Source organism: Notamacropus eugenii, chromosome 2 (assembly GCF_028372415.1).
Source record: "Notamacropus eugenii isolate mMacEug1 chromosome 2, mMacEug1.pri_v2, whole genome shotgun sequence".
Classification (NCBI taxonomy): Eukaryota; Metazoa; Chordata; class Mammalia; order Diprotodontia; family Macropodidae; genus Notamacropus; species Notamacropus eugenii.
The window spans coordinates 63318063-63340030 of record NC_092873.1 but is presented as its reverse complement, the minus strand read 5'-3'; the positions used below and the strand labels follow the sequence as shown (position 1 = coordinate 63340030).

General features: G+C 45.2%; 1 protein-coding gene across 7 annotated transcripts in view; it reads left to right on the top strand.

Moving 5' to 3' along the window:
* Positions 1–21968, top strand: part of AGAP1 (ArfGAP with GTPase domain, ankyrin repeat and PH domain 1) — a 694274-nt gene that overhangs the window by 589757 nt on the left and 82549 nt on the right. For all 7 annotated transcript variants that reach the window (XM_072640680.1, XM_072640679.1, XM_072640678.1 and 4 more), the window contains one exon: positions 19741–19895. In XM_072640680.1, coding sequence (XP_072496781.1) covers positions 19741–19895 — 155 coding nt within the window. The remainder of the gene's footprint in view (positions 1–19740; positions 19896–21968) is intronic.

Below are 21968 nucleotides of genomic sequence, written 5' to 3'. Positions count from 1 at the left end.
GGGAGTGGGAGGAAATCAGGAAAGACCTCATCATGTAGGAAGTTACCATGTTTCATGATGTCATGGAGGGAACGTTCATTTCTCAGGAGTTGATATCAAGAGGGCCCAAATCCCAACAAGCCCTACCAAGGTGAAAAGGCCTCTGTGCCAAGCCTGTGCCAAGCATCCAAGAACCAATCCAGCCATGTTTGGACAGGCTCATCACAGAAGGTTGACCACTCAGTAACAAAAGGTTTTCCCTTTTCTTCTTTGTTGTTTTAGGCATAATTCCTCCTAAAGCCTGTCTGCTAAGACATGGAAAGTTTGCCCTCTGTATTGGCAACGGGCATAGTCCATGAATAAAGTCAGGCGTCCTGGAAGTTTTTAAACACAAAGTTTTGTAGGTTTCCTGAATATGTTGCTTTTGGGGACCCAAGAAAATGCCACCCTCTACACCAGGCTTCTCTTGATCCTTACCATCAAACCTCCATTGGCAGAGAGTTCCCCATAGCAGCAGATCCCCCTCTACTGTCAGGAATTATTCTGTGACCATTTTGTTTTTCCTTTCCTCACCTCCACCCTTCATGTCCCCATTTTTGTTTCTTGTATTTGTATCACTAGCATTTAGTATAGTTCCTGCCATAGAAAAAGTGTTTATAAGTACTTGTTATGCTGAATCAAATGATTATGTATAAAAACACTTAGTGTTTATTTGCTAAGGTGGGATCTTAGTGGAGAACTGGCCCTAGACTGTATCAGAGGTAGGAAGCCCCATAGACAGAAGCCACAGTTGTCTTGTTGAGTGCTGTGTTTGTACCTGGATCTCCCACCTTGCTGAGTGCTGGAGAGAATGCATGCCTGGTACGGACTATGGCACCTTCCTGAACCACGATTGGCTAGATCTCCATTGAGGATAATCATTTGTGAGGGTGGACGCCTTGGCAACTCTACCATAAGATGAAAGATTTGGCCCAGCCTGGCTCCCTGCTATGCGAAAGAGGATGCTCGCTACGGAATTTCAAATATGTCTTGGTATTTTGTATTAGTATCAAACAGATACTTTCTTTTTTCGTGGTAGTGTAAACAGAGTCCTCGTCCATGAATTCGCTCATTGTCCTTGCTGGCTTTCAGCAGAGAGCAGGCTCTGGTCCCCTCATTATTGGGAGGTCTGTGTCTTGAGATGACCACTTTCACTGGGTATATGTGGGTTTGCCCTGCCGCCAGCAGCTCTAGCCTAGGAATCCTTACAAGTCCATGGTGACAATCTTTCCCTAGGCCTGAAACCTCAGTTCACAGAACCCCAATCATTTCATCTGGAGATGAAAATAAAAAGAAATCCTGAAGTTAGAGTGGTCTTTGCCACCAGTGTTAGCATGAATGGGGAGGGGAAAGGGTGTGTGAGAAGGAAAGACCAAGTGATGGAAATATGTGTGCAATTAGAAAATGATGTCAGGGATAATTATCGTTCCAATGCTGCCTTAACCCCAAAGCTCTCCCTTTGGGTCAAGATGAGAGGCATCCATAGGTTGGTGTTGGACTCTTTAGTTAAAAATAACACTTCGCTGTCCTTTATCATTAACTTGGTCTCCTTCCTTTGTGCTGACCACTGTCCCCAAAGAATTAGATGGATAAACATCAAAGAGAGGCATTCTGCTGTCTGTCCCCTTTCCCCTGTTCACCCACCAACTTTCCCCTCATCTTCAAAAAACAAAATGGCCTTGTGTTTGGGGGCAGAGGAAGGCAACAGGATTTTCTCAGCACCTACTATGTGCCAGGCCTTGAACTAAGCCAAGTGAGATAATATTTCTCATAACAATGTTGTGTGTGTGTTGGCTCACCAGATAGAATGCCCTTGAGGACAGGGACTGGCTGTCTTGTTTTGTTCCTTTGCACAGGGCATGGCACAGAAGAGATGCTTTATTCCTGCTCACTGACTGATAGGATTTGAAGTCAAAAGGCCTGTGTTTAAATCCTACTCCTTATGTTTACTTGTTGGGTGACTGTGAGAGTGTTGGATTCTTCAGCAAATGATGCTAGAGTTTCTTTTAGAATCTAGGGGGCAAACATTTACCTTCCAGATGAGAATCTGTGCTTTCCCAAGGGCCTCATGTGTCCCTCATCTGATGGCATGCTCATCTTGAGCTTCTCTTAGGAACCTCTGGATGATTGCAGACTCTCTTGCTACCCCTGGCTAAGGGGAAAGGGACAAACATTGTTGCTGATGTGCAAGGTGATGCCAGTGTGAAGATAGCAAGGTCCCGTGGAGCACCCATTTTCCTAAACCCCTAAGGAGGAGGCTCAAGGCTTTGTCTCCAGGTTGGACATACCAGTTGTTTATGACAAAGGAGAACAGGTCAACTCTATTGACACTTTTTCCAGCGAGGTGGACTGAGGTGGGAACCCTTCCCCTCAGCTCACCCTCTTCATTTCTAAGGTCCATGTTTTATCTAGACTGGAAATGAGAAGGGGTGGAGGGGGTCTTGTCTTTTCTTTCTTGGGAGACACTAAAAAGTCATGACCAGAGCCCAGTTTAGACACGCGGGTGTTGCACATGAAATGGGAGTAGCCTTGTGTTATGCCTCACATGCTACTTTGACGTTTCTTTTTTTCCCCTTTTCATTTTTTTCTTTTCTCGTTTTTTTCTCTCCTCTCTCTCTCTCTGTCTCTCTCTCTTTCTCTCTCTGTCTCTCTCTCTCTCTCTCTTCTCTCTTTCCCCTCTTTTCTCTTTCCTTCCATCTCCCTCTCCTCTCTCTCTCTTTGTCTCTCTCTGTCTCTCTCTGTCTCTCTGTCTCTCTCTCTCTGTCTCTCTGTCTCTCTCTCTCTCTCTCTCTCTTCTCTCTTTCCCCTCTTTTCTCTTTCCTTCCATCTCCCTCTCCTCTCTCTCTCTTTGTCTCTCTCTGTCTCTCTGTCTCTCTCTCTCCTCTCTCTCTTTCGTCTCTGTCTCTCTCTCCTCTCTCCTCTCTGTCTCTCTCTCTCCTTTCTTTCCTCTCCTTTCTCTTTCCTTCCATCTCCCTCTCCTCTCTCTCTCTTTGTCTCTCTCTGTCTCTCTCTGTCTCTCTGTCTCTCTCTCTCTGTCTCTCTGTCTCTCTGTCTCTCTGTCTCTCTGTCTCTCTGTCTCTCTCTCTCTCTCTTCTCTCTTTCCCCTCTTTTCTCTTTCCTTCCATCTCCCTCTCCTCTCTCTCTCTTTGTCTCTCTCTGTCTCTCTGTCTCTCTCTCTCCTCTCTCTCTTTCGTCTCTGTCTCTCTCTCCTCTCTCCTCTCTGTCTCTCTCTCTCTCCTTTCTTTCCTCTCCTTTCTCTTTCCTTCCGTCTCCCTCTCCTCTCTCTCCTTCTCCACCTCCCTCTCTGCTCTCGGGATGCAGCCAAACGCAAAGCATGGAAACTAAACCGTGTTGGTAGCCTGCGAAATATATACAGCAGCAGCAGCACCAACACCGAAGGTAACAAACTAACTCCTCCCCTGCCACCTTTCTCCCCGCTACCCTCTGTCCCTGCCTCTCCGTCCTGGGTTCAGGTCCCACCTCTGCTACTTGCTGTCTGTGTGACCTTGGGCAAATCACCTCCCCCTGGCCTCCCTTTGGTCCTCCTCGGTCAGACGGCATGGGATGGACTTGCAGAGGGACTCTGCTGCGGCCAGCTCAGAAGCCCCTGCGATGCTCACGTCCTCCAGGCGTGCAGACTTTGCCCAAAGAGTGCATGCTCATGCCCTGTGTTTGCCCAGTCCTGCTGCTGGTCTTTCCATCTTTTTTGTTTGTGCATTTTCTTTTCCCATTCATGTTCATTTCAGCTTACTTAAATTCTGACCTTTCCCTCCAGTCGTCGAGTGGTGATGTTTAAATTACTTCAAAAACCTATTTTCTCCTCTTTTTTCTTTGCCTTTCTACATGTGGGCACTCAATGTAATATTTCCCGAGTTATTACCGTTTTTAAAAGTGTGCGGATCAGGCGTAATGATCTGTAGCCAAATACAATAGTGTGCTGTGACATTTAAGAAACACTCTTAATTTGTTGGGGGAAAAGCGTTCTCCATAATGCTCTTTGCCGCTCGAATCCGAAGGCGAGCCGGGGCCGGGCCATTTGCATGCGCTAGTCTTGCTTGTAAATTCTGTAGATTGTTGTGTTGTGTTTCTAAAGGTCGCCTGGTGCCAAAGTTCACAAATTGACTCCCGTCGGCCGAGGACGGCCGTCATGGCTCTGCTGGGAGAACAGATTGGATTTTTTTCCCCCACTTTCGTTGAAACAACGCAATTATAAACTGCCTTTTGTTTTGACTATTACAAATGTCAAGGGTCAGAATTATTCTGATGCCAGGCAAAGGGGGGTAGGGAGTGCCCCTCCAGCTCTGACAGCGTGTGAGAGAGGCCAGAATTCAGGAGGAAAATGCAATGCAAAATAAGTCACAATCCACTGATCTTGGTATAATGGGGGGAATTTTTTTTCACTTAAGTGCAAGCCATATGGGTCAAGTGATGGCGAGCGCAGGCCCTAACACTAATTGACTTATTTGGGAAAGATTAGAACTGTAATATTTTTCTTAATGTCACTGTTTTCTGGGCTGTTGATTTTAGCAATTGCCAAGCAGTGGCATTAAATCTCTTGTAAATTTTAAATTGCATGCTATTTCTGTAAACAAGTCCCTCTGTTCACATCCTGATCATTAACCTTTGGTGATTTATATCACCATCTTTTTTTTTTCCTCTTGCACAATTACCACTGTATTGGCGGGCATAAGGCCGCTCTCACAGCCAGATAAAATGGGCCCGAGAATCAAAAGTACCTCTTCTCAGCAGTTCATCAAAGGACTGTTTTCTGAGGACAATCTGGTTCCAATCCTCGCAGCAAAACTGTCCCCCTCCCAAGGCAGGGCTGAGCTTGGGACCCTTTTGCATCTTCTTTCAAAACCTTGAAGGATGAGATGAAAAAAAGCCTCCCATGATCAGTGCCATTTTTCTATATATTAGGCTGCTGGTATCACAGAGTGTCATCAACTCTTGCCAGCTGCTGCGAAAATGTGGCCCATTGGGGGACTTGGGGGGGAACCTCATTTCTCTTATCGATTTCCTCACTAGCCCATTTTTTTCTTTCAAATGTGTGTGTGTGTGTGTACATGCGTGCTACATGCATATTTAAGACATATTTGTCACTGGAAATTTGAATCAGGGATGCCAAAGTACTAAGCAGGATCTCATCTCTAAAAAAGAAGATATTGTATCATAGCAGCTGATTCTAGGTGTAGTCAGGAATACAGAAGTCCAGTACAGTGATCCAGTGCCAGTTTGGGCCAATTATCCTTGAATTTTAACAACCTTGAATCACCTTTTAAATATGAGGCATGCTTTCTGGACACAGTATTGGAGACTCAGATTGTAGCCAAGCATATGAAAACATGTGACTCTGTATCAGTAAGCGTTGCGATTCCAAGCAGAAATGAGAGTCCCTCAACCTTAACTAATCAGGTAAATGGGGTCTTTTGCAGAATACAGAGACGTGCTGAGGGGGGCGGGGAATGAACATCTGAGCAGAAGGGCATTTGAGCTTCTCTCTCAAATCAGAGATAATGGATGACATTAGAAATGAGGTACTCCTCAGTTGACAGTTCCCAGCTACAAAAGACAGTAATGGGTCCATTTTTTGTCAACAGTGCTGGAGAAGATAACCTTTCCTATGATTAACCAGTGGCCTCTCTCTCTTCAAATTCTTTCTTGGAGCAAGTCTGTGGTTTTTCAGTTTTACCTTTCCTTCAATTTCCATTTGTTTAACATGGGTTGGGGTTCAAAATGTAAATAATTTGATGACTTCTAATCTTTTTTGGTCATATGCATCACTGAATTAATGAAAAAGTATTATGGGCAGAATATCGCTGTGATTTTTCTTTTATTTTAAAATCTGTAGTCTTCCCACATCTTTACATGTCAGGATTGGGAGGGAATTCAGGGGCTATGTAGTCCAGATGATGCACAGACATAAAAAAGCTACAACAGAGGCAACTGAATGACCATCCACCATTTCTTGGAGCTCTGCAATGAGGGGCAGCCCACTACTTCCCAAGGCAAATCATTCCACTTTCGCATAGCGCCAGTGGTTGAGAATTGTTTTCCCACTTTGCTTCACTGAGCCCTCCACCTATAGTTCTTTTGCCCAAGCAAAACAAGGATAATCCCCCTTCCATATAAGATCCCTTCACGTACATGATGGGAAGCTGTCATGTCCTTCCTCAGTCTTCTCCAATTACATAATCCCAACTCCTTCAAATGAAGTTCCTATAGGTGAATCTTCAGCAATTATAATATGCTGCTCCAAATAAGAACCTTTTCTCAAATTTTCTAATGTAACTCCTTTTTATCATTTTTATGAATATCTTTTGTTTTTTCATCACCTTCATTTTCAGATATTCTCCCTTCTTCCCCTCCCCAAAGCCATTTCTTGTCCCAAAAGAATAAAATAAAGGAAAAATGAAACAGAGGGGAAAAAGCATCTTGGCAAAACCAAATAGCCCATCACCAAGTTTGACAGTGTATGGCATGCCTAACTGAATATTTTATTAGATTTCCCCATCTATTTGGAGCCAAAAAATTAGTATTGAGCTTTATCCTGTCAAGTCTCCATTTTATCATATAGAATTAGGCATTTATAGGAGCCAAAGTGGGATCTGATGCTACAAGCATAAGCTCACTTACTCTAGGCAGACACATCTACCATTTTGGATTTTGGGAAACAGGAAAAGGAGAGTGAGTGGTGATTATATGAAGAAGAAACCACCTCCTCCCTCTTCCTCCCTCCTCTGGACTCTCATTTGCTCTATTTATACTGATTTCACTCTGCCTTGTATTTATGTGCCTGCCCCATCTTCTCTACTTGGGTGTGAGATTTTTAGTGCCTTTGGCATCCAATTCAGTGACTTACTAGGAGAGACTCAGTGAAACATGAGTGGATGGTTGGTACATGAATAGATGGATGGGTACATGGATAGGTGGATGCATATGTTTGGATGGATGGATGGATGGAAAAATGGATGGATGGATATGTGGATGGTTTGTGGGATGGATAGATGAACAGATGAATAGGGAGATGAATGTTGGCCAAGACTAAGGACTGAGCAACCGTTGTGTATAGAACTCCAGAATAGCAGAAAAGGAATGTAATTTTAACCTCAATTATCTGTCATTGTGGGGCATATTGCTTAAGCTTACCAAACCACAGTTTCCTCAAAAATGGAAGAATGGGACTAAATAAGGTGATCACTCAAGCCCTTGCTAACTCTAAAAATGCGGTGGCTATTATATCTATAGTAGAAATAGTTTTTTTTTTAATGATAAACCCAGGTATGCATTTGGAAACTAGGTTATTGTTGTTTTGTTTTGTTTTTTTTTAATTCTTATACTTCAGCCAGGGTCTGAACCTGCCCTAGAGAATGAATTACACTTAAAACAAAGATGAAGAGTCTTAATTCTATGTATTTTCACCACCACCTTTTTTTCAAAGCTTCAGTATTTTGCTAAAAAATATTGTTACATAACCTTGGTGTTATCAGATTTCTTGGGATTTTGATTTATAGTCTGTACTGGAAGAAATGTAGCATTCAAGAGAGGGTCTCCCCTCACAAAGTAGTTCAGAGGGAGTTACTCTCAGGTCAGTTATTAGGAAAACCAAATCCAGTTACATCATATATGTAAAAGCGCTACATAAATGTTAGCTTTGATCATTAATAAAATTAGAACAATCAATGAACCCCTTCCCTTTCTAGGCAAGGTTTATGATCTCCTTCTTCTCCCAAGGTTATGATTCTGTCCTAGCTTAACCGTGAAAGCCCAGTCTGACAGAGCTGAAATGTTCCCAGTGGCAAACTGGAAATGTTCTGAGGCAAGACCAGATGACGTTCACCTGTTAGACTAGGGGGATTACAGCGGAGAACCCAAGGCTGCAGAAGGGGCAGAGGAAGAGCATGATAGCCATAACAGAGGAGGGGAGTTGAGGAACTAGCCAAGAAGCAGAGGAAACCTGCCTTATTCGCCCTTCATTTCCTTAAAATTACTTTATGAATGCAAGCAATCATTTCTGCCTGCTCCCTTCCTCCTTCATTTTCCATATTACTGAAGTGTGATCCCTTCTGCCTTTGTGACTTTGGTCAAAACATGTAAGCACCCTGGGCCTCAGTTTCCTGACATGTAAAATTCATGGAGAGGGAGGGACTTGTGACTTTTGTGCGCATTGGCTAAGGAGCAATGAGATGAGAAATGTTAACTTTGAGGGATAAATTGGAATTCAAGGAGAGAAACTCCTTTCCCTCAACTTTTTCTTCTGAGTCATTTTTAGAAAATGTGGCTTCAGTTTACATGTATTCTGTAGTCTACGTAAGCACTCAAACAAACGTCCACCGAACTCCTCCCAGGCACTAACTGGCTCAACTGTAGAGACTGGAAAATATCTACAGCTTCATTTAGCTTAAAAGCAGGTATAGGAAGCATTCCCCATGGTGGTTCAGTGACCTCCAATTTGTAAATCGAGAAAGTCTGTTTAATATACAAGAGAACCCAAAAGTCACTTGGGTACTCCACATATTTTGTCTAGAAACAACATGTGATAGTGGATAGTCCAGCCTCTGAAACATCGTGACTGTGTTATGTGACCCTGGGAAAGTCACTTCCTACCTCAGTGACTTTTGGTGGTGGTGGTAGTACTAGAAATAGTAGCAGCAGTAGTAGTAGCGGAAGTAGCAGCAGTAGTAGTAGCAGCAGCATAGTAGTAGTAACAGTAGTAGTAGTTAGTAGTAATATATTCTCATTTGATCCTAGTAACAACCCTGGCAAGTAGGTGCTATTATTATCCCCATTTTACAGTTAAAGAACCTAAGGCAGGCAAGATTAAGTGACTTGGCCAGGGTCACACAGCTGAGGTAGGACTTAAACTCAGATCTTTCTGACTCCCAACTCTAGATCATTACTGCCTCTAGTAAGTGTCCAAGTAAGTGAAAAAACATTTCCTGCATTTGCATTGGAGAAGTTGTTTGGTGGACCTGTGTTCAATCCCAACTCTGCCACCCATTGCCCATGTGACTTTGAACAAAGTCACTTCTTGGTCTCTGGCCTCAGTTTCTTCATCTGTAAATGACTGAGATTCCACCTAGGTCTATGATCCTATGAGAATCTTGGTAAGCAAGGTAAAAAGAAAGGAGGACCAGGGGCTTGTTCATCCCCATTTTCCTGGATTTCCAGACTAATGAGATTTGCCCAGTGGTTTTAGAAAGGAGAGGGGTATTAGCATAGCCTTGCCCAGCGGGACGCAGCACAAGTATATTTCTGTAATTGGGATGGCTAATAAACATACTTATTGTGAAATTTATGAAGATAAATTACACTGACTGACAAGTGATAATGATACCTCAGGCTCTTTTGTATCTAAACAAATTAAAACAGATACAGCAGTGGTTGTTTGCACGGCGGAGGTTGGGCTTGATCCTTCCCCCTTTCTGCCTCGCTGGCTCGGGCATAGTCTTGGCTTTATGGGGAGGTCGAGGACACGCACCATCCCTTAGCAAAGGCATTCGCCTGTTTTCCTCTCACCTCCCAGAGATGTTTTCAATTTTGGAAGCAGTAATGACTTTTTCAAGGGGTTTGCTTTGGACCCTTTCCTTAATTTAAGAAAGACGTGGCCCCCTGCCAGGCTCAACACCAAGGTTAATAGAAGGAGCTCCTAAAAATGGGCCTTCCAGACTGTGGACCCTCCTGATGGAGAAAATAGAAACCTCTTGTTGTCTGGTCTCCTGCCCAGACTCCCTCAGAGCAGTGAAAATTCCCTCTCAGCCCACCCTCTTGCCCTGGGGCACTGGGAAGGTGACTTGGAGTTTAAGCTCATGGGGCCTCTTGGTTTGCCTACAGGCTTCTTGGGAGCACGAATACTGTTTGCCTTAGAACAAGAACCTTGTTTCACATGCAGTAGGCACTTAATCCATGTTGGCCAAATTTATTGGAATTGAATTCACTCCGTTTGGCCTAATGTCCGTCAAGTTCTGTAGTTTCTAGGGACTGTCATTTCCTTTATTTTCTCTCTACCCCCCAGTGCCTAGGCCAGGGCCTGGAGCAGAGTGACTGCTAAATAAACCCAGGTTGCTTGCTTGACTTATTACTTGATTGGCAAGATGGTCTCTTTCTGGAACCAAGTTTTATGAGAATTTGCAAGGACTATCAAAGATGACCTAATGCAGTGAACAGAGTGCTGGGCTTGGAGTCAGGAAGACTCATCTTCATAAATTTGAATCCAGCCTCAGAGGCTTCCTCTCTGAGAGACCCTGGGCAAATCGCTTCACCCTGCCTGCCTCAGTTGCCTCATCTGTCAAATGAGCTGGGGGAGGAAATGCAAACCATTCTAGTATTTCTACCAAGAAAACCCCATATGGAGTCACAAAGAATTGGACACGATTGAAAATGACTGAATGACGACCAAGATGAGTAAAAGACCTCCTGGTACATGGAAGGAACATGGACCCTAAAGTCAGAGGACCTGGGTTCAACTCCCACTTTAGACTCTTAAGATCTCAGTGACATTGACCTTTGTGGATTCTTCCATATTCTCCTCATCTGTAAAAGGAGGGAGCTGGCCTGGGTGGAACTCCATCTGTGATCCTCTGGCATGGGTATGATGCTCAGGGAAAAACCCTACACTTGAAGACAAAGCAGGCTTGGGTTCTGGCTGTGTAACCCTGGACAAATGTCTCACCCACTATGTACTTGTTTCTTCATGCCTGGTAGGCTCTGATCCTTCCTGCATCGCTGATGGGCAGGGTGAGCCTGGGCAAAGTGTTTGCCCCTCTCTGGGCCTCCATTTCCCCTGCTGTAAAACGAGGCGGCTCATATCGCAACATGGTTCCTGTGGACTTCTACTCCCGAGTAGAAGAAATCTCAGCATAGAGTCCGGTTCTTTCATTACACAGATGAGGAAACAGAGACCAGAAGGGAAGCATGCTGTGAGACCTCATGCATGTTCCTCACAATAAAAGAAATGCTGAACTTGGACCCCTGAGGGTCCTGAATTCAAATCCCACTGAGTAGCTCTGTGACCCTCAGCTAACCACAGAGATTCTCTGCACCGCCATTTCCTTATCTGTTAAATGGGGATCATAATGCCTCTATCCCCAGCCTTTTGTATCCTGTGGAATCCCAGGCAAGTGTCCCCAGTGCCCAGGCAGGGGAAGCTTGACTTGGACCTCATACCGTCCATCAGTCCTGGGTAAGAATGGGGGCAAAGGAGGCTGGAACTGATGGTAAAGGAAGGGCTTTCATTGGACAGCAATGAGTGTTTGTGTTGGACCCTCCAGGCTGTGGGGAGCCATGGAAACTCCTGCTTTGGAACATGAGTGTGGCTATCTCACGGGCTTGGTCCTCAGAGATGACAACCTAGATCTCTTTGTTATTCTGGGCAAGTCCTTTGGACTCTGGGACTCTTCTTTGTCTGTAAAAAGAGGAGTTGGTCTTAAGGCTCCCAGAGGGCCCCATCTACCCTGAGATTGTGATTCCAACCTCCCCCACCTTCCTGTGATTACTCAAACAGAAATAAAGATGCAAGGCAAAAGTCAGATCTACCCTTTGGGGTACAGAGTACAGGCTTCTTGTATGAACGTGACCTGCTCCGAGAATGTGGCTCCATCCAGTCTGGCAGTGACTAACTCCTCTGGTCTTTGTGGAAGCCTCGTGATCTGTTCTCTTCCACATTGGCATCTCTGGCTGCCTCCATTCCCCCTGCCCTTGCCGACTCCCCCAAAATGCCTTCTCCCCCTCAGATGACTCCTGTTGATAATTTCCAAATGGAAGGCTGCCCCAGCAGCTGCTTTTTAGCACCTTAACCCTTTGCCTGCCAGGTTCCCCCAGAAATAATTGATGACTGATTGGCCCATTAACCTTTAAAAAAAAAAAGTTTGACAGCCCAGACTTGTGTAATGAGGAGGGATTCCTGGTGAAATCGGTTTGATGGTTGAGTTGCTTGCCCCTGAGGACGCAAAATTAGCCCCACGGGGCCTCGTCTGCATAGAAACTGGACACAATTAGTGTAATATCCGGTGTTATTAATGTAGTTTGGGGTAATTGGGCAGGTTGATTTCGACAGGTTCATGGTGCTAAAATACTATTATAGGGGGGACCTTTCCATGAATAACCGTTAAACATGGAAAACTGTTTAAATCCCTGGGAGCCCAATCACACAATGTTATTAAACCATAAGGAACACTCAGTGAGACCATGCATGGTTTCATTTCAGGTTGGCAGATTGGGGGGAGAGGTAGGGCAGGTGGGAGGAGAGAATGTTGGGGTTCTCATAAAGAGACCTAAAAGAAAGAGGTGGGTGTTTGGTGAGGCTATTGTGCTAAGGAACCATGCACCCTTTTAGAGAAGAAACGAAATTTCAGATACCACCAATCTTGATCCCTCAGACATCTTAGCCAATGTACTAAATAAAGTTTTCTTGAGTAAAATCCAAGATCCAGAACCTCTCTCAGCCTCCTTGAAATTTTAAGGAATAGCCATCTCCAGACCCACTTCTTGGCCCAATCTTGCCCATGCAGCAAATAACACCATTTCTACCACCCCCACTGCATTAATGTTCACTAGGGTGCTCATTGGAGTTACTTTAGGACGTGCTGAAGTCTTTAGGAATTCTCTTGGACCCTCAGAGATCTACCTGAAATGACTGTTTTATGAAACTTGGAATTCTTTGTGTCCAAAGCAAACAAAGGAGGGGAAGAAGGAAATTTCTCTTCCCACTCGAGCAATTGAAGAGAAAGGCAGTTGGGTCTAAGGTTCAGAAGCAGCAGTGAGATTCCATGGTGGAATCATGGGCAGAATCATCTGGGTCAAGAACTTTTGATTTGGGAAAGTCCCCAGAGGTCTTTTGATACAGCCAATTTGTTTTACACCTGAGGAAACTGAGTTCTGTGGAGAGTTAATGACTTGCCCTGCATCTTGAAGCAGACAATGGATGAAATGGGACTAGAATCATGTTCAATTCAACTCAAGAAGCATTTAAACATTTATTAAGTGTCTAAAAAGTGTCTAATAGCTGTAGTACAATCTCTAGAGAGCTGATCTCATAGCCAAAGAGATTTGGGTCAAAGTCGCACTTCTGACACATTCTAGCCAACTGTTTGACCCTAGGCAATCTTTTAGCATCTAGATGCTTCCAAGCAGCTCTGAAACTTAAGTTGAAGGGCAAGTCCCTATCAGTATTGGTGGAGGGAGTTTCCTCATTGAGAGTTTCCAACTCCAGTGAAATTACCAGACAGGCCTGAAAAAGAAAAGATAGTGTGTGGATTGTGCTAGACTCAAAGACAAAACCATAACAGCCCCTGCCCTCAGGGAGCATACATCCTATTGCCTTGAAAGTGAGTGGAAAGTTCACTTTCTAGTTCGCTTTGCTTTGCACTACATATTTGAGCGAGGATATGCCATCTCATAAGAACGGGGATTCCAGAGTGAAATATTTCCCATCAGTCAGCTTCCTTGGAAGTCACTGAACTGGTAACCAGTTTTGTGGCAACCATGTTAGAGTGGAAGACAGAAGCAATAAAAAATATAGGTGGTCCAGAGAAGTCGAGTCATTGATGACTCCAAGGATCTGGCTGATTGGCAGTTGGACTCATTTTTGCTACAGATAATACCAGTCAAGCCACATTACAATCCTGTTGATGCCATATACATTCACAGTTGGGTATTTCATCCTCCATTCAGTCCCTCTATATATGAGAAGTTGGTCTTTGAAGGTGGCAATGGTCAAAAAACCACCCATTGGCCATGGTAGAAATAAACCTCTTCACACTTAGATAGATGGGTCCTCAGCAATTCAGTCTATCCATAAGGGCATATTCACAGCCTTTCTGGCCTAATATAACCTCCTGGAGCTTATAATCTGCTTGTATGATTGTTGGGAATCCAAAGGTTATAGACCTCCCCTGCAGGATAAGGCATTGACATCCAGCTCAATGCAGTGTGCATTACAAAAATATCTAAGCTCGATCAATTCGCCAAACACTCTAAAGTGCCTGCTATGTGCCTAGTCAAGTATGGTACTAGCTGCTAGAGCTACAAAATCAATCCCTGCCCTTGAGGAATCTGTTCCACTGTCCTTCATGGTGAATGTAGATTTATGTCACAAAGAGGACCTTTATTCCTGCAGGTGGTTCAGTATGGTGTAGCTCCCTGATCCTCAGTTTCCTCTTCTGTAAAACTAGGGGAATTGGACTAGATGGCCTCTGGTGGACCTTGCAATGTCAAACCCAAGCCTAGAACAATTTGCCCTTTCAACCCATCTTGTCATCATTAATTAAGGTCTGTTTGTGCAACATGGTGACTTGAAGAAGGGGCCTAAGAGTTCTGGATGACTTTAGTGGAAACCTCATCTCATGTCCATGGCTGAAGAAGGAGGGAGGGAGGGAGGAAGGAAGGAAGGAAGGAAGGAAGGAAGGAAGGAAGAAAGAAAGAAAGAAAGAAAGAAAGAAAGAAAGAAAGAAAGAAAGAAAGAAAGAAAGAAAGAAAGAAAGAAAGAAAGAAAGAAAGAAAGAAAGAAAGAAAAAGAAAGAGTTCTGCTCATTTCTTACCCAATTCCCTTTCCCACACTTGTGTGTTTCTGGTGGGATGTATTTTGGTGGAAAGTGTAGAGGAGTTAAATTCCTCGGGGTAGGATGGCCATTGATTCCCACTCTGTACACGACCAGACTTTAATTCTAATTATTTTATTTGCAAAAGTCTCTTTGGGAGGCATTCAAATATCCAACATAAGAGTTGAGAAGATCTGGGCCCAAATTCTACTGCAGACACTTACTGTCCCAGTGACTAGAAAAATCACTTAGGTTTATAGAGCTTCTGTTTCCTCATATGTAAAATGGGGACAACAAAAGCCCTGCCTTCTAGGGTTGTTGTCAGCATTTAAGAAGGTCGTGTGTATGTGTTGGAGTACTTGCAAAAGACAAGGGCGATATTGGCTTTCATTGTCACTGATATCTTACACAGGAAAAAAAATAGAAGCATCCAGTGAGACTCCCTGCTCTTGGGAAATGGCCCAGAAGACCAGCTATGTGAGAGCCAGAGAGCCAAATCCCAAGAATTATCCTGGCTATGACAAGTGCACTGTTCTCTAGGGGTGTCAGGACTGGGAGACCATCACGCGAGGGCAGTAAATTCCACATTGGACTTGAAATCTAAATACCTGGGTCCACATTCCAGGCTTGCTACTGACTCTCAGCTCACTAGCATGGCGCCCAGGACCTAGTCAGGACTTCTTATGAGATGAGCCTAGATCCCAAGACAGGTCATGGTGCAGTGGACAGAGAGAGCCCTGGGCCTGGGGTCCAGAAGACCTCAAACACTGATGAACTGTGACCCTGGGTAAATCATTCAACCTCTGGTTGCTTCAGTTTCCTTATCTGTACATCGAGGATCACAGTAACACCTCCCCTCCCAGGCCAGTTGTGAGGATCAAATGAGATCATATTTGTGGAGCATTATATACATGCTAGGGATTATTATTATTGCCATTACTATTGTGGGTTGGATTGTGCCATCTGTAACAAGAAGGTGGTGCCCTAGCCTCTCCCACTCCAATACAAAGTCACCCCATGTTTGGTGTGACTCAGGAAAGGACTTAAAAAAATGATGGGAGGCCTGCAGAGCCCAAGGGAAGCTGGGAAGATGAATGGTCAGACCTAGGAATTGACTATGTGATTTCATTGAAGTAGGGAGCTCTCGGTTGAGGAAACACTTACACCAATGCAGGTCACCACCCTCACTGATAAGACTGACCCAGGGCCACAGCCAATATATAGCTATGGCAGGATTTAATCTTGGCTTTCCACTCTTCCATACTGTCTTTATCCCAACCCTCTCTTGCCCAATAAGGCTCCATGAATCCTCATCAGAGAAAGTGTTCTGTGTCCTCAGCCAGACTTGTCCAGAGAACACCGAGCAAGCTGTTCCGTTCTGCTCATAAATTACTGATCAGGAACTGAGTTTTTCTGAACTTTGCCATCACCTTTCCCGCATCTTTCCCATGTAGCCCCAGGATTGGGACTGAACCTCCTGAACATGTGGGATGCCATCCTTCATGATCCCATTCATCATGAAGAAAACCTTTTAAAGTCCTTTAGTGTGGCTGCACAACCAAGAACTTCATTTACTAATTCTACTAAAGAGGCCCAGGAAATACCAGGACAGAAGCAAAGTGGCCCTGGCCTGTTGAAACCTACCTTCTCTTGGGGGAAAAGAGCCTGTGCAAAAGGTGCAGAGAAAATTTAGTATGGAGCAAAGAGGACCTCAGGTCATTTCTGGAAGATGAGGTTGAGGGGTTTCCTGTCAGAGGTGCCTTCAGAGGTGAGCCTGGAAGGATGCTGGGCCGCTGGGGGCAGGAGGGAGGAGGCTGGATGGAGCACATCATGTGTACAGTACAGCTGCTATGCAGGTTTGGACAGGAACCTTGCCCCTCCATCCAGCTTGCCACGGAAGACATGGCCCGTCTAGGGGCCAAAGTTGGTGTGTAGAAGGATGCTTGTGAGCAGCCATCATCTGATCCTACAGCACTGCCCTCTACTTCTGAGACTTCTTGGGCTCTTGTAGGGAGACTCTGCAGCCAGGAGGAACCCTCCACACTTGCTTTCTCTTGATTTTTTAGGCTGATGTTCCCAATGAGAAGGGAGAGGGCTTGAAAACATTCAAAGCCCCCTGGAAATGAGAGCTCTCATCATTCATTCCTCAGCTGGTTTGGGGGGCTCAGAGGGCATCTTCTTTCATACCTTTCTCCAAATCACACTGACAGATGGATGAATGGATGGATGGATGGATAGATGGATGGATGGATGGATGGACGGACGGATGGACAGATGAATGGATAGAGAATCAGACTTGTCCATACCCTCCATGGGTCTGGGCTCTTGGCTTTCTGGACACTGGTGCCAATCCTGGCCTGTCCAGACTGACCCATGTAGGATAACTTTTGTCCCTTAGCTCCCTTCAGCCATCCTCAAGTGGCTGACCTAGTGAAAGATGCCTGGGGCCTTCCTCCATAAGGGAATATCTAGGCCATCATCAACCTCCCTTATTCCACTCCTCCACCAGCCCGTTATCTTTCTCAGCTCTCCATGTCTCTGGCTCTCCCATGGAATTCTCCATCAGTACTAAGGTCCTCCCCATTGCCCTTTGAGTGGCACCCAACTTTGGAGACATGGCATGGTTTGCAGCCATATAGCAGCATCTGGGAAACATAGCACTGGTTTTTAGGAGAAGCTTAGGACCATTCAGAACTCTCTGGTTCTTCTCAGAGTAAGCCTTCTCTCCAAGGATGCTGATCATATCCTCTCCAGCCTTGCCCTTCCTGTGGGACTTACATCCATGGCCTCCCATAAGTATGCCACAGGGAGTTCACTCACAGTACCGAAGGCCTTCTCTGCTTTCTCTTGACCTTGCCAAGGCACCAGTGCAGCACACAAGGTGCCCATTAGTTGAACCCTCACTCTTCCCACATGGCTGGGCACAAGTCACTTCCACCTCCCTGAATCTCAGTTTTCTCATTTGTAAAATGAACTCCATGGTCTCTGAGGTTCTTTCCAACTCCCGATTTAGGATTTTAGAATCTGTTTCACTCACATCTTATCCTTCTTCATCCCGTTGGTAATCTGTTTCAGCCAGCCCACACCCACCCCAGACCTCTGCATTAAAACTCCATTGTGCAAAGTCATTTTGGATGATTTTTGTGGTCAAGTCTAAGTGTACACTGAGCTGAGGCCTAGGGAACAAGGATGAGCCATTGATGGATCAGATATGGGACAGGACTATGGCTCAAAGTGCAAAATGGACCCATTGCAAGCTCTCTGCCAAATGCCAGGGTCCTCCTGCATGCATGCTCTTAGGGGCTTCCCCCAAGAACAGTTTAGCAGAGTGAGGTTGGTCTAATCTAACCTACTGGGGAGGTGCATCATCCCTGTAGGCACTTTGAATGCTTCAGGGATCCTTGGCTTTGCCAGAGCGGGTCCCCTTTGGTGTCTAGGACGTCCCCTCCACCCCCATAGTCTACTTTGGTATAAGCCTTTTGGAACTTTGCTAAACAGATCTTCAGACAACAGACAATAGTCTGACACCAGCAACATTTGCACTTGAGGCAACTTGGAGAGTCTCTGCCTCCAATAAACCCATGGGATAAGAGAGAGGCAGGGATGAATAGAGGGGCCAAGGAAGAACTTAGCTGACAGGCTTCTGGGGACAGAGAGGGAAAGGAAGCAGCATCTGATACCTCCTCATTTCTGGTAACTGGATTAAGCTCTGATGTGTCTGTTGTTAAAGAGATGTGAAGAGCCCTCCAAATTAGCAACCCTGGAGCGAAACTCCGGTGGCCTGATCCTAGTTGTGCCTGAAGGCTTGACAGCTGCATGGGACCTGGCTGAGTCAGACTCTACAGTCCCCTCTGTGGCCCTAGAGCACTAGCGAGCAAGTTGGGCAGTAATGCACATCTTACGCACAACGACATGGCCCCTCTTGATCTTTAGCAGTTTGAGAAATATCTCTCATCCATATTGGCCTGAGGTGCAGAGGAGAATGCTGAACCTCAATTCGGAATCGTGACTTTGCGGCTTTCTGCCTGCATGCATGACACAGTCTCCTCATCTGTAAAATGGGGATATCAGACTAGTACAACCTGTTTTATGGGCTGGCCAGATTGATGTTCTCACCCCTCATCACACAACATTTCCCACTTCCATGCCTTTGCCCTGACTGTCCCCCACTCCTGGAATGCTTTCCTTCTCACCTGCACCTTTTGGAATCCCGGCTTCCTTCAGGACTCAGGTCAAGCACCAGCTTCGTCCAAAGCCTTCCATGATGCCTTTCCCTGACCACTTGGACTCCATTTTGTATCATTATTATTATTATTAAAATTTTTTAAAAGTTATTTTTCTAAAATTTGAGTTGGGTGACCCTCTGGATGTTTTCTCCCATGCTCATCATCCACCTGCCTACTCACCATGGGCCAGTGGCCTGCGGGAGCCTCCTCCTCTGGGAGGGTCCTAGCATACATTTCCTGGGACTGTCTCTTGGCTTCTGCTCTATTTCCACTTGTTCTCCCCATCTGCCCCCTTTTGTGTCATAGATCCCTTTGGCAGTTGGTCTGGTGAGCCCTTCTTAGAATCATGTTTTTTAAAGCACCAAGTAAAACACATAAGATTACAAAAGAAGCCAAATACATTGAAACAAGGGTTATAGCACCAGATTTAAGAAAACAAACAAGTTGACAGGCCCCAGGTACCCATCTCAGAAGTGACTCCCTGATAAAGGAAATGTGCCTCATTGTGATTGCCCCTCCTCCCTGCCCCTTTGTTGTCGGGGTGCCGCTGACTCCAGACATTCATCATCCAGCATGGCCCATGCACATCGGCCACCGTGTGCACATTAACACTGAGTGCAGCGATTAGTGCTGTTAATTTTGATTTAGCTGCCTTAGGGATTGGTGCCCAAGGCAGGGGACTTGTTTTCATGGTTGCTGCAGCAAGCTATGGCACAGACTCTCCTAATCCCAGCCTCGTCCCTTTGCCCCTCTCTCCCCCACACATTGCCTGAGACGCTGAGTGTGCGCGGGTGTTTGGGTTCAGATCTCAGCGGTCACAGTTGTCCAGTCTTGTGGTTTGCCTGGGCCCCCACACGGTTTGCCTTGAAGTCCGAGTCCCTTTGATGCCAGAGGCCTGGCAGCGGGGGCCGTGGGCACAGGGAAGCTCATCTCTTCATCACCTCCACTCTGTGTTTCAGAACAAGAAGAAAACCTTGAGTTTATCATCGTGTCGCTCACCGGCCAGACGTGGCACTTTGAAGCTGCCGCGTATGAAGAGCGGGACGCGTGGGTACAAGCCATCGAGAGTCAGATCCTGGCTAGTTTACAGTCTTGTGAAAGCAGCAAGAACAAGGTAAGCCCCAGTGAGCCGCCTGCTAGAATCAGCATCCCCTGTCAAACAAAGGGGGAGAAAAAAGTCCATCAGCTTGGCAAGGTCCAATTATTCTTTCGGGACCAGAAGCTAATGAGTTATTGTAAGCCTTAAAAAAATATTCATGGTCCAAAATCAGTCCCAGGGAGTCAGGGATTGAATTGTGGTCTCCACTGTTGGATTTTTTTCCTACACTGTGGAAATTGTCCATTTTCAATATTTCTATCTGAGAACCCCAGCCATGAAGGCTTGGCTGTTAATGGTAAATAAATGACCCCCTCACCTACTTCTGTTTCCAAACCCACTCACAATTTGTCTCTGTTTTAGATAGAATTCACCCAGAAAAAAAGTGTCATGGTCTTACCCATCCCCAGCTCTGTCCGCCTTTCTCAGGAAGGGCCACACTTTGTCAAATAGAAAGCACTAGGTCACCTGTTTAATGAGGACCCAGACTCTTGCTGGTCCCATGAGAGTAACAGGGAAGGCAGCAGATGGGAAACTGTCATCCGTTCTAAGGTTTACTCCTTCTCAAACTAACACACATTATGAAGCACCTACTGTGTGCCAAGCACTGTGCTAGACAGTAGAGACCAAAGGAAAAAAACCTGAAAAAGCAGCTCCTACCTTCAGGAGATTATATTCTAATGAGGACATGTAAACACATGGTTAATTCTAGGAAGTAAGAGCTTTAACAAGATGAGAGGAAATGGGTGAGGGACAGGAAGAGGGGAGAGAGAGAAATGGAAGAGGAAAAGCATTTATATGATGCCTGCTGCAACACCCACTGTGCCAAGCACTTGTGCAACTCTTAGATCATTTTACCAACCATGGGGATCTGGAAATTTGTACATTTATTCACTCAACAAATATTGATGGCATCCCTATCTTATCTTAGGTGTATCTTATCACCTAGGGAATACAGCATGTGCACAGATTCATAAACACAAGACAATGTGACCAAACCAAGGGCATTCCCAAATAGAGGTCACAGGCAAATAAATGGTTCAGTAATTCATTCTGCAAACATATTAAGCACCAACTACATGTAAGGCATGGGAAAGGTCTTACACAATCAGAACTTGAGTGGATGATTCCTCCGGCCAATACAAGATGTTGACAGATCTTTGGGTCAGCTGCGTTCTGGTCGGTTAGATAGCAATCCTTCTCCATACTTTAGTCTGAAGAGAGATGCTGACCCATTCTTCCCCAGATAATGCCTGACCTAGCCCATCCTTCTAAACCCCTGGTGCTTGAAAAAGGATTCAGGGCTTCTTCCACATCTGGAAACCCAGCCTCATTGATCCCATTACTCCAGGTCCCCAACAACTGCCTGGTGTTCTCCCAGGTCAGCTCATGTTGGCATTCTAGAGAACATGTGGATTTTTCAAACCATGCCCAGCCAGAAACAAAGAGAAAAGACATGGTCCACAGGCCTGTCGTCTTGTTGTGTATCCATTTAAAGAAACTTCTGCCCATGATTTATGTTTTGCTTTGTCATTAGGTAGAGACCTTCTCTTTCAGAAAGATGGAGTGTGTTCTTTTATTACCTTTTTAACCAGGGTAAACCGGATCACAGGAATGATTATCCTCATGTAATGAGCTTCTCTTTTTTTAAAAGCCATTTTATATTCAAGGTGGAGAAAATCACTAGTCTTTATTTCGATGTGATTTGCCTTTACTAAGTCACATTTATGAGCAATCATGAAAATGAGCCCACCAAAACAAGTCCAGGCCATTTTCACTTGTCCATGCTCCTGGAAGGAAGGGGAAAGACTGATAATGGATAATCCACAAACCTCCAGTGTTTTGGTTTGGGGGAGTATGTTTGAACTTAATGCCCTTGACTGAGGTCATGGAAATTCACAATGCTTCCAACCAAATCAAGAAGCCATATTATGAAGGTTTGACCCTGGAGGGACTGGAAAGGCATTCACTTGGCCAGCTCACACTTGGGTCATATGCCTCTACATTCCTCAATGCATGCTGTCCCTCTGTCTGATGCTACGGAACTGGTCTCTCACTAAGTGGGTTGATTATCAGGCTTGCAATTGCCCT